We start from the raw sequence: 12,495 nt of genomic DNA, 5'->3' as shown, positions 1-12,495 counted from the left end.
GGTGGTCATTGAGAACAATCTCAAAGCTCTTGCACCGTCAGCTAGCACACAATGATACACACTGTGGACATTTACAGGGAAGTTTAGGCTTTGTTTACATGTGCCCTCTGCAGTGTATTGTGTGGCTGTGCGTGAGGTTTGTAATGGTCCCAGGCCAGACTAACCCCAAGAACATTACACTACATGTACATGCTTCCCGTGCTGCATAACTAGATCAAGGGGGATGTGACAGAACCCCCCCCCCCCAAAAAAAGCAGTAAAACTAATAAGGGCAAGCAGTGGGAGAGCATGATGCTGAAATGACCCAGTTTCTATTCACTCTGTAGCTTTTCTTCCTGTGGGTCATTTCAAAATAATATAAGCTAGCCTTCTTTCCTCACTTTATTCCTCGTAAACCAGAGGCTGCAAGATACTGTTTTAAACTGGTGATGCACTCTGAGGATGAGTGCATATCAATGCTGTAAGGCCAGCTTGTTTCGCTGTTATGACTTGGATTTAGGCTCCCTTGTATCAGATCCACCACCTGAATCCCTGAGCAAGCCAGAATGACTACTATAAGATGCAGCTGTTTTTCTCGACTGTGATCCCATGTGTTCTCCATGGAGGCTGGCAGCTGGTTGTTTTCAGTAGCATGGTGGCCTCCCTGCACCACTAGCAGTATCAGGACTGCTTAGATGGAGCAGTGCCATGGGGTCCACAGGCCATGAGGAATGTGAGCTTTGAGCTATAACACCTGTGTTACTTGCACCCCTACAACGGCGAACTGACACTTTAGCTGTATTATGTTGCTATTGTGAAGCAGCACATTGAGAGTACTCTCACCATTTAGCCTGTCTTGTCCCTTGGCCCCTCCTTTCCCCGGCTCCTTCCTCTAGTGCTCCATTCTCAGTCCTCCTGTATCTGAGAGCCAAGTGGACTTCTCTGTATGTCTGTTTCCGCATACGTCGTCTCCGCTCGCGATAGTGCTAGGATGTTGCTCCTGGTAACCGGCCGTCAGGTGGTGTCAGGTTACCTCACCTTTCCATGTCACTCTTGCTGTATTGTTAACCCTTGTAGCAGAGAGCAGGGTGGAGACGAGACACTGAGCCCGAGGCGGGGTTTCTATTTGCTTTGAATTCGTTCCGGGTTTCGGCTGGGGGGTTGAATCAGTAGGGAGAGGTGACAGGGGATTGGAGCTTCTTTTTTTTTGTAATAACTGACTGGGCATTTCCCTGGAGTTTAGGTTAAGTTTTACTCTTGGTATGGTTGTTTATTTTTCACGGCCACTTCTAGGCTTGTCTGACAGAACCTGGACTTTGATCTTTGCTTTCCATGTTGGAACGAGAAGTGTTGTCAGCTACGGATGACTAATCCATAAGGTAGGAGTCAGCCCTCATGGGCTTGGTAGTTAAAGGAGTGTTATAAATCTAGATGATACTTTGTTGCACTGGTTATGTTTTATAGGCCAATTAAGATAATGGCAGCAATATGGTATGTCATTAGTGCATTACAATAGGTTATCTCGCACATTAATAGTCTGCTACATATGGTTCAGTTACTATGAAACACCACCAGCACCGTAACATGCGCTATAATCTCTGAGTAGGAAATCAATATTTTAAACTCACATCATTCGGACTGTTTTCTCATATCAGGAGTATAAAGTATGAAATTGTCAATACAAAAGCTGTCACTCTTTTGCCGCCACATTTTTGTTATCCTGATGCTGTTTTGTTGTGCAGTCACATGAATACTCAAGCCTACGCGTTTTTCTAGCTGTTTCTGTTGTTCTAGCAGTGTTGATTTGGTTGCCTAGCTTGTTCCAGCAACCAGCACAGAGAACACACTGTGCACAGCCAGCTAATGAACGCATCTCTAATGAGGAGGTCCAGGTTGATTTCATGTATCATCCTTCAGCTCCAGAGCAGTGGCTGGATTTACACGCTCATGACAAATGGTCATCCATTTAAACTTGTTGGAGGCCTTTTTTTTTTTAAACCGCACCAAAGAGTTTGTGTTGAACTTAATTAATCAGCATAATTAATTACCTGACATGAGATTTTACTTGATGTGTGAGGTAGATATGTGATAAATATTCATCTGTTCCTGGGGTCATTAATCAGCTTGAAAAGGAGCCGCTAAACCTCTCCTTCACTCACGGTGCTGCTCACCACAGTACAAAGACTTCCAGCAGTGGCCAGGGGAGATCAGGGAATGGGGCCAGCCCTATGCGTAGTCTTTTTGACTCTTTATTTAACAGTAGCTGACTTTGACTGTCATGTTGTAACAGTGATTTGGGGGGGGGGGGTTTACAAACAAAAACAGGGAGGAGCACCTCATTTTGATACACTGTTGACACGGTCTTCTATTTTTTTTGACACTGTGTTCTATTTTTCTTTTTTTCTTGTTCTTTTTTTTTTTTTGGTCTGTTTTGGTCATGTCCAGAGTACAGCCGCTTTGAGTCCAAGATTCACGACTTGAGGGAGCAGATGATGAACAGCAGCATGAGCTCGGGATCGGGCTCCCTGCGCACCAGCGAGAAACGCTCCCTCTATGTCAGGTACAGCTGGAACACAGACGCACACTAAACATCTCATTATTAAGTTCTAAGGTTTTAATTCAAACCAACCACTCATTCACAACAATAAAAGCCCTACCTGTCTGTGGGTCTAAAGAACAGCCTTAAAGCACTTGCTGTCAAAAGCAGCCACACAACCAGGGTACAACAATGCAGGATACGTGGCACCGAGTGTGTGATACAAGATATTGGTTATGCTGTAGTGTAAAGGTTGATGTGGGCCAACAAAATTTGATTTCAAAATAATTTACATTACAGTTAAAGAAACCGATTGATGTTTGTGTCCCATTCCATCACTCAATTTTTGTGTTGAAGCCCCATGTGGCTCCACTTTATTAAATGTGTGACTTTAGAGTGATTGACGGTGCAGCTTGTAGCAGTGCTTCATGTTATCACACTTTGGGCCATCGCCAAACTGTATGCAAGCTCATTTTGGAAGTACAACAGGTGGCATCCTTCTGCTCAGATGAATGCAGTGAGGCAAAAAGGGCTTGCTAGGTTCAAGGTGGAAAGGATTAATACATGACGTAACTCTAGAGCCTTAATGCCTCACCGTATTTCTGGCTAAGTGCTGGCATACTTCACTCAACATAAGCTTAATGGCTAGACTATCAGATTGATTTAGTCAAGATTTGACTGCGGTGAACCTTCCCTGGATGTATTAAGAATATAAAGGCCTTGCCTCATTGGACACCCCCTATAGAGAGAAGAGTGTTAACCATTCTGACTCATGACCCTCTTATAGCCTCTGTCCTGTGAAGCATGGAAAGCCTACCCTGTGCTCCTGTATGGGTGACTAAGCCCACAGTTATAAACGAAAAGCTGTTAGCTGGCTGCAGCAGCCAGGTCCTCCCAGCCCAGCCTCAGGAATGCAAGGCGTTAAGCCTTGAAGGTGTGCGCGCAGGAACAGACGCTCGCATGTACCCACCCTCATTCATCCAGTGTGTGCTCTACAGCTTGGCAGGTATATTGCTGTGCTAGCTCTGTCGAGGCTATGGGTTGATTATCACTTTGAAAGTGTATGAGTTTATCTTCACAAACATTTTTGCGTTAAACCTCCCGTTGCATAGCATCATATTTGGCAGTACGTGTTGCTTACTGCCAGCTGTTTTTTTTTTTAAGGGCAATAGCAGGTCAGCCAAAATATAAGGCCTGGTCCACACTGTTTACCTTAACCTGTGCGTGACGGCTATCTTGCTGAACTGCTGCGGCTTGCACGTGTGGTGTCCACACAGACAGCATTGCTGCCGCTATTGCTAACCTCTATCTTTTTACATTAAATTGCCTTTTATAATGGCCGTCAATAATAGAATGTTTCATTTCATTATGAATTTCCTTTATATTTAGTTTAGACACATGTAGCCGCCGCTATCTCCTAACATGCAATTGCTAAAATGGTTTAATTTTTTTTTTCATGTCTGTGACATATTCTACAGATATGGACATTGAAACTTTAGTGAAAGGTGTCATTTATGTAATATTGTTGATATGATGTCAATATGAATATCAACAGATCATTTTCACTTCAGAGAATCACGCGCCTCACACAGAAAATAGGCTTGATGCCAAAACTCTTGATGACACGCTGCTCGTGTGGGCTGTGCGGATGCTCTAACCTGTTAACATGGATGCCAAAATGAAAAGCAAGAGGTTCTGTGGCGCGCACACGCTACTCGGGTAGGCGGTGTGGCCCGGGCCTAAGTGTAGCCATCAGATAAAGTACGTTTTGCCCATAGCATCTCACTCTATTGAACTTAAATGTATGGCCTGTTGATGTAGACCTGTAGGTCAGGTAATGGGTGAACCTGTTAAACAGGTATTAATACCTTTTTTAAATGACTGTGGGTCTACTTGTCTAACAAGGTGGTGGCACTCACAGTCAGATAACAGTTGTGTTTATAGCAGAAAGTATGTGGCAACAAAGGAATCCTTGTCCAGCTTTCTGAAATGTCACAGGTAAGGTTTACAACTGCATTGATTTGTCCCTGGCATGCTATATTATGAAATGACTTGTGCATAACTATAAGTAGGACTTATCTTCCAGTAGATGTATAGCCACCCAATCATGCCTGGACATGTTAATTGTAGGTCTGGAATGATGGAAAAAATACTTTTATCCATTGCTATCTGACCTTTAAAGTAAGGTATAAAAGTTGTCAGTAACATAGGGATCTGAATTTTGTTATCTGGATGCAGTCCAGCAATAACCTATACTGAAGCAATATAAAGAAATGGTGAGAGAGTGGGAATGCAGACTAGTTTTAAATAACTATAGCCAAAGGAAATGAGTATAGACATACAGCAATATGATTACTTTAAGGCTTGTCTATAAATTGGATCTTATGTTAACACTCATCTTGAAATGAGTGTAAGATTTATAAGATTACACTCTGTGTTTCTGCATGTGTGCGTAGAGCTTTGTTTGACTACGACAGGACCAGAGACAGCTGCCTGCCCAGCCAGGGCCTGAGCTTCTCTTATGGGGACATCCTCCATGTCATAAATGCCTCCGATGATGAGTGGTGGCAAGCGAGGCTTGTCACACCTCATGGCGAGAGTGAGCAGATTGGAGTCATTCCAAGCAAGAAAAGGTACAGTCACTTCCTAGCTCATTGACATACATGGTTCCATGTCGGACTAATGTGCCCTTCATTCTCATTCACACTCAGTCCACAATTAGGAGTCTTAAGTGTGTCTTTTTCCAATGCAGAGTGGAGAAGAAAGAGAGGGCCAGGTTAAAAACAGTCAAGTTCCACGCCAGAACAGGAATGATTGAGTCCAACAGGGTAAGTGTGAGGAGCTGGCTGGTCCAAGTCCTCCCCATAGAGTCCTCTGTTAGAGGAGTTCCAAGCAAGATGGCCTACTTCCCTTGAGTGTGGGGAAAGAGACCAACACCTGCTCACTGACGGAAGCACAGAAAGGGTTCATATTACTGTTTCAATTAAACTGCCTTTGTAGAGGAGATGTCTTTGTAGACACTGTGGCTCATATACTCACTAGCTTAAAAAAATTCCCTAAGAAGTTTGTAAAAAAAAAAAAAAGCTCTGGCAGAGTTTATTCATAAAATTTTGAATAGGTTGTAATTTTCGACTTATCAGTGATGAAAGAAGGTATAGCCCTCTTGAGAATAATTTTGTGATTAAGATGGTAAATGGCAGCATGCTCTGTTTGCATTGATGTGCCATTCATTTTCACCCAAGTTATCTGCTTCCCATTTTTCATTATTTGATGTGTATTGCATTCATTTCATTTGTTTTTGCATGCGTTTAGTGCTTCCATTGAAACCCATTCTGTTTTTGTTTTCATTCTCTCATACCCCCTCCCCTTCCACCTCTCATCCACACATCTCCAAGCAGCCAGTCAAAGTAAAGCGCAAAAAAAGCTTCAACCTCTCACGCAAGTTCCCGTTTTACAAGAGCAAGGAGAATATTGTGCAGGAGTTGGTGGAATCGGAACGTGAGTACAAGTTGTGTGGTTGGGGGGGTGGGGGGTCGTCGTCCTTTCCCTTCATGCCTCCAGCCTGTCTCTCAATTTTCATCTTTCCTCTCACCTCTGGGGATGGGCCGCAGCTGCATGAAAATACAACTTCCATCCTTTTCTTACTGTCCCAGAGAGATGCCCCACACAGACCCAGCCTCTAGGCTTCGGATGTGGGGCTCTCCCCGGTGTGTCTGTCCGTCTTTGGGCCCTCAAGGAGTGTCCAGTTGTGTCAGGCTGGCAGGTGTGTCGGTGTCTTAAGTTTTTGGCTGCACTAACACATGGGCTTTGTTAACACTGTGCTGCCACTGTGATTCAGGCCCTGCTAGTCTTAGTCAAATTCTCCAGTCAGTCACTGACCCACAACAGGAAGAATCTCATTAACTTGACAGAAGCTTTAACACTAACAGGTCAAAATCCCATTTTAATGGGATTGGGTTATTGTAATTGAAAGGTCTTGGCTTACTATGAATAAAGTGGGGCTCGGGCTTAATTAGCACAGCACAGTACCATGTATTGGTGGGCTGGGCGAGCACCACACACTACTCCTCTCTCTCTCTCTTTCTGTGTCCCCAACCCTCACTAACCTCTTCTTCTTCTTCTTCTTCTTCCTGTCTGCTCTCTTCTCTTGGTTTCTGCTCTCCCGTGTCGGGACACCTAGGACTTCCCAGGGTTAAGCGATGACTTTTATGGATCAAAGAGTTTGAGTAAGTGTGTGGTTATACTGTGTCAAGCAGCTGTCCCCTGAGCTCAGAGCAAAACGCTTTTTCAGTGCAGACCCAGCTGAAATTGGCTACATGACATGCATTTGGACACACACACACACACACACACACACACACACACACACGTACACACATTTTGTGCATGGGCAATGTCTATACGATGCTTACTCCTAAGGGTGGGTGAACGAGCATTAGGCTTCTTCTGGATGTTCTGATATTTTTGTTTTGATTTGATTTTATCTTCTTCTTTTTTTTCTTTGCATTAAACGTCAAGTGGGGCATTGTGATAGAATGATTGCACAGAGTAAAGTGATATAGCCAGAACAGGGTGCTGCTAGCTCTAGTTTGAAACGCTTTCCCCTCCACTTCCCCTTGAGATGCCCCACCCCTGCTTCCCTCCTGCAAACAGCCTAATGCCAGCATGTTTTCTTTGGCTTGTCCCTGATATAAGATCTGCTGCCACAGACACGGATCCAGCAATAGGAAACACTTGACGAGGGAATCGTGGTTCATTTGGGACTTTGTCACAGGAAGCACTTAATTTCCTATTGCTGGCACCTCAAACCATGTCCCTTATATAGCAACAGCAAGTCTGCCGCACCAAAGGAGACTTCTGCTAGACTTGTTTGTTTGTGTGTGTGTGTGTATGTATGTATGTATAAACACACGGACACACACACACACACGTGTGTAAGTATGTATATGGTTAGGTCTGCCTTCCTTAGGCTCTTAGATGGTGAAAGTAAGTTTCACACACATGAAAACCAAGGGAGTTTATTTGGCTTTGGATGAGCCTCAGGTGTGCATCTTTTGACGGGATCTGCAATCCAAACATTCTCTTATCCTTCACAGAATGCCTGACATCCAACACAAGCGACAGTGAAAGCAGCTCAAGTGAGTCACCTGCATTTCCCAACATAGCTGTTTTGTTGTTCACTGCCCACCCAAATGAAGAGCTTGCTGTATATCCTCACGTCTTTTTAATGTATAATGTTATTTTATTAGCCTGCACAAAGGAGGCATCCTGCTGGGATGATATCTGCCAATTATCAAAAGGGACTAGTTTTCTCTTTTGCCACTTTAGAAGATGTAGCTGTATGAATACACTGCTCAAGTATTATTCTTGCTCTTTCGTTAACCATTACCATCTTATTACTCATACTGATATGTCTCATTTGTTTTTAACAGAGGGTCAAGAGGACACAATTCTTTCCTATGAGCCAGTCATACGACAGGAAAGTATGTGAACCATTTCCTCTTTGACAGAGAAACCACATACTGCAAATTTTAAACTAAATGAGACTGTACAGCCTTTAAATATACTCTCACCTGCCTAATTTCTTTTTACTTTTAGTCCACTACACAAGGCCTGTGATCATTTTGGGTCCAATGAAGGACAGAATAAATGATGACCTCATCTCTGAATTCCCCCACAAGTTTGGCTCTTGCGTTCCTCGTGAGTTGACAGTGCACAATGCTTTTAAAATATAACAGACATCACATCAATAACGTAACAGCCACAAATGGAACATGTCACTCAAGACCCTTGCATCTGCTTCAGAGTATGGTGGTGATTCATTTTTCATTCTTCTCCTCAGACACAACTCGTCCAAGGCGAGAGAATGAGATGGATGGCCAAGACTACCATTTTGTGGCTTCACGAGAGCAGATGGAGAAAGACATTCAGGATAATAAGTTCATTGAAGCTGGCCAGTTCAATGAGAACCTCTATGGGACAAGCATCTTGTCTGTCAGAGCTGTGGCAGAGAGGGTAGGGATCAAGAGAGATCATATTTCTTTCTAAGACTGGGTTACCAAATTAGGTTTGGTTTTATTTTTGGGTGTAACCAGATGCATATAGCTCATGTTGCACCATCGAAAAACATAAACACATAAAGAATGGTGCAACACAGTCTACCTGAATTTAAAAAGGGATTATCAATTTGCAGCACTCAACTCATCACGAATTTATGACATGGTTTTGTGACTTAGAATCTTAGATTTTTTATTTCACTTATCTCCTGCAGGGAAAACACTGCATTCTGGATGTGTCTGGGAATGCTATAAAACGACTGCAACAAGCACAACTTTATCCAATTGCCATCTTCATCAAACCAAAATCTATTGAAGCGCTAATGTGAGTTTGAGCCTTTTTCCATCTAGTTTAATGGACTTACTTGACTTGGGCTTAAGTTAGCAACGTTTATAAGTTGTGTGTCTGTAAAATTTACCTCAACTCCTTGCGTCTTGCAGGGAAATGAACAAGAGGCAGACATATGAGCAGGCCAATAAAGTCTTTGACAAGGCCATTAAGATGGAACAAGAATTTGGGGAGTATTTTACAGGTAGGTCCCCACTGTGTTTGGCTTTGATTCACAGGCAGTATGTGGTGGATCACATATTAGAATCTAATGCATCTGTGTGTCTGCTTCTAGCCATTGTACAGGGTGACTCACTAGAGGAGATCTACAATAAAATCAAGTTAATCATCGAGGAGCAGTCAGGCCCCTACATCTGGATCCCCTCCCCAGAGAAGCTCTGAGCTCCCAGCTGTCCCGCCCCTCTGCATCCACGCAGAGCTCCCTTCCTGTCTCCCAGAGACCCCAACCAGATCCAAATAGCCCCCCTACCCACACCCCTTCCCTTTTTTTGCAGATATGTTTCATATCAACTTTTAGTGTCATCATTATGTTATTCTAATGAAAAAGAAGTCTTATCACCATTACTGTGACTGTGCACACCCCTGCATGAGTTTCTCAACAAATCTATTCAAGACTGGAGATGCCATTCCAAATGAATTTGTCATTTAAAAACAAAAAAGGGAAAAGGAATGAATCCTTTTGTGAACTGGGACTGACTGAAGATGAGGATGTTTTCCAGAATTCTGGAGAGAGGAGTTGGGATACAAAAGAAGTTTGCAGGGGAACAAAGACAAATCTTACCAAGTGGGAACACTTTGTAAATGTTCATTGAATCACATTGGAGTTTAAAAAAAAAGACGTGCAAGTTGAGACATTAAGACCAACTATGGTTTTTTTCTAAAAGGACTGGATAAAGTCAAGCCCAGCTGATGGTACTGTTCAAGAAGTTGGCATTTCTTGTTTGTAATGACTGAGGATATAGGTGGAGAAGCCTACAAACTGGTAATCTATTTATCACAAATCAGCTTGCTGTTTTGTCGTCTGCGAATTATGTGTGCTGCAGCCGATAGACTTTTTTTTGGGGGGGGGGGCAGAGCAAAAGGAAGAAATGCGTTCTGAATCTACATTTATATAATGAAATCACAAGATAAATTATAAAATCCTACTGAGGTTTTACTACATATTAAAAACGACACATTTTACACTTCACTAGAATTGTCTACATGGAGGGCTGTTAGATTTTTTTTTTTTGTGGGATTATTTTGCTTGTGGTTTTTAGCTGCTCTGTGTAAAGGATGGGGGTAGAGAAGTGTAACTGGGCTCTCTGCAAAACACCAAACTGCCTTACATCAAATACAAATTCTGTTTTGTGGCTACCTGTTCTCTGTGAGGGAGGCTACTCTTAAAACTACGAGAAAGCGAAAATGTTCTCATTTTTCCTTTTGATGTCCTCCAACTTCCAGGAGGCCTGACATGAGTGCAATAGATAAAATGCAGTCTCACCTCTGTGAATGCCTATTTCCCCCATGTATTTTAATCTTTCCCTGTTTAATTAAATAAATAGCCCATTGGCTGCCAATTTGGACTGCCAGAGCCTCCTCACTCATGTTGAGCAGCAGACCACCCTATTACACTCTCTGCCTTCCAAGAGGATTCTCTTCTGATGGAATGGTCACATGGTACTGTCCTGTATGCCACCACGGTGGTGGCCTTAAAACGGGTAGAACAAGACAACAATTGTATTGGATGTCCTAACTATTAAAGAGTCAATTTAACCTGTCTTGAATTATCCCCTTCCCCCTTACCAAAAAGAACACTAAAAATGGGTTTGATTAAACCTGTATGCTCTGTGTATCTATTACAGTATGAATTTGTTCTGAGCAGGTTGCTAAACCACTGTGTTGAGCCCTGAAGTGTGTCTGGGGCAAGCTAAGCTGGCTCAGGAATCTAACATACAGATACCATTTCCCCTGCAACTGATAGCTATGTTGGAAAGGATACACGGAGAGAGCTATCAAAGAAATGTAAATGAAGGAGTGCTCTCAGAACTTAAGTTTTAAGGCATTTTCAATTGAACAAACTAATCAGAGGATGTACTGTGTCTTCTTTTTCTTGTGGTGAAGCTTTGTCAAGATCAGCAGTGTGGTAACCCTTGCATGAGTTGGCTGTGTGGTATCAACAGGAATGAAATGACCTGCCCCATCTTTCCATGCGGATCTTTGCACTGTGTGTTAGATGTGGTGGGGAGGGGGGGGGGCATATTTGACTTGTCGAAGAAGGAATACTAAGGCCCCTAACCCTGTGAACATCTTACTTTCCTCCTCAGTTTTTGAAGAGGGTAAAAGGGATTTTCTCATCAGAGAGCCAGACCCAACAGGAAGTGAGACCCCAATCTCTCTGGGTCCCCTGCTCTCTCCCACCCGCAGAGCACATGTACCTGCAGGCATTTTCTGAACAGGTGTGTCCACCTGCCAGGCACCACTGCTAAACCAGCTGTCATTACCTGTGTCAAAACCAGAGTTCAGGGAATAACCGAAGGGAACAGAGCCATTTATAAACTGCTTGCAGACTGTTTCAAAGGGTGTGGTAATTGTACAATGTAAATAAGCCCTCAGCAGATCCCCCTCACCTGTGCTTCATGCATGTGTGAATCAAACTGGGACAAACATGTTTTATAGACCACAAATGTCAGGTAAGTAAACTTTGAGCTATTGAGATATAATTTCCATACAATGTGCCGTATTGTTGGTATTTCTCTAGACAAATCTCTTCAGATGCCTATTGGAACACTTAACTAGTCAGTTGGGAATTCAATCCCCTCAAAGTAGGGACTGTCTACATGTGATTTGTTGTGGATAATGTCTGGGTGTATAGATTTTAAAAAATATATATATATATATTGTAAAAAAAATGAAAAGATGCAGGCAGAAACCTACGCAACAATATCAGAAACCGGGAGCATTGATCAATCTCATCTAGAAGTTTAGAATTGGTCCTCTCTGGTGTTAAGTTGAAATACAGCTGACTGTTAACAATGTGTGTGGTATTCATACCTCAGTCAGCCATGTCAAAGCCCAAAGAACTTGATTTCATTTTACTCTTTCCATTAAGGTTGTGATATATAACAAGATGGAACCTGAATGCCTCTGTGTGTGTATAACTGATGAGGGTCTTTATTGCAGAGAGAGAGAAATAGTGACGTATGCTTTTACTTTTGGGGTGGGGGGGATCAGGGTTCTTGTTGTTTTGGTAGATGAGTTGTTTATGTTACAGCACATCTGTGCAATAAGTGCTTGCAAACATGAACCCTTTGATTGTACAGTAGTTTCCTTCCTGTCACTGCAGGTGGTACAGCCTATTGGGACACTTGGCCTCATGGTCTTCCCTGTCCTAGTAATGAGGGAACAGTCCTGCAACTTTTGTTTGGGTTTTATTTTGGGACATGACCAGAGTTTATTTGTTTGAAAATAATAAAATATGTGACTTGGACTGATGTGCTCTTTATTCCTTGACAAGTTCCTAGGTTTTACAGACTTGTAGATTTCATGTAACAGGCTAAACGAATGTGAACTGACAAACATTTTTCCACATGAAT

The 12,495-nt window shown here is 42.8% G+C and overlaps 1 protein-coding gene across 5 annotated transcripts in view; it reads left to right on the top strand.

The window, feature by feature from the left end:
• The window catches only part of dlg3 (discs, large homolog 3 (Drosophila)), a 108,054-nt gene extending 95,585 nt beyond the window's left edge, over positions 1–12,469 (top strand). For 4 of the 5 annotated variants that reach the window (XM_056294205.1, XM_056294233.1, XM_056294218.1 and 1 more), the window contains 11 exons: positions 2,425–2,539; positions 4,972–5,148; positions 5,268–5,343; positions 5,914–6,013; positions 7,612–7,653; positions 7,948–7,998; positions 8,114–8,215; positions 8,358–8,530; positions 8,787–8,896; positions 9,013–9,104; positions 9,195–12,469. In XM_056294205.1, coding sequence (XP_056150180.1) covers positions 2,425–2,539; positions 4,972–5,148; positions 5,268–5,343; positions 5,914–6,013; positions 7,612–7,653; positions 7,948–7,998; positions 8,114–8,215; positions 8,358–8,530; positions 8,787–8,896; positions 9,013–9,104; positions 9,195–9,301 — 1,145 coding nt within the window. In that variant the 3' untranslated portion in view covers positions 9,302–12,469. Of the gene's footprint in view, positions 1–957; positions 1,359–2,424; positions 2,540–4,971; positions 5,149–5,267; positions 5,344–5,913; positions 6,014–7,611; positions 7,654–7,947; positions 7,999–8,113; positions 8,216–8,357; positions 8,531–8,786; positions 8,897–9,012; positions 9,105–9,194 lie in introns of those variants that run through there. The other variant, XM_056294226.1, reaches the window with a different exon arrangement.
• Positions 12,470–12,495: the final 26 nt, after the last annotated feature.

The sequence above is a fragment of the Lampris incognitus genome, chromosome 1, assembly GCF_029633865.1.
Source record: "Lampris incognitus isolate fLamInc1 chromosome 1, fLamInc1.hap2, whole genome shotgun sequence".
NCBI classification, from domain to species: domain Eukaryota; kingdom Metazoa; phylum Chordata; class Actinopteri; order Lampriformes; family Lampridae; genus Lampris; species Lampris incognitus.
This window is presented reverse-complemented; position numbering and strand designations above follow the sequence as displayed.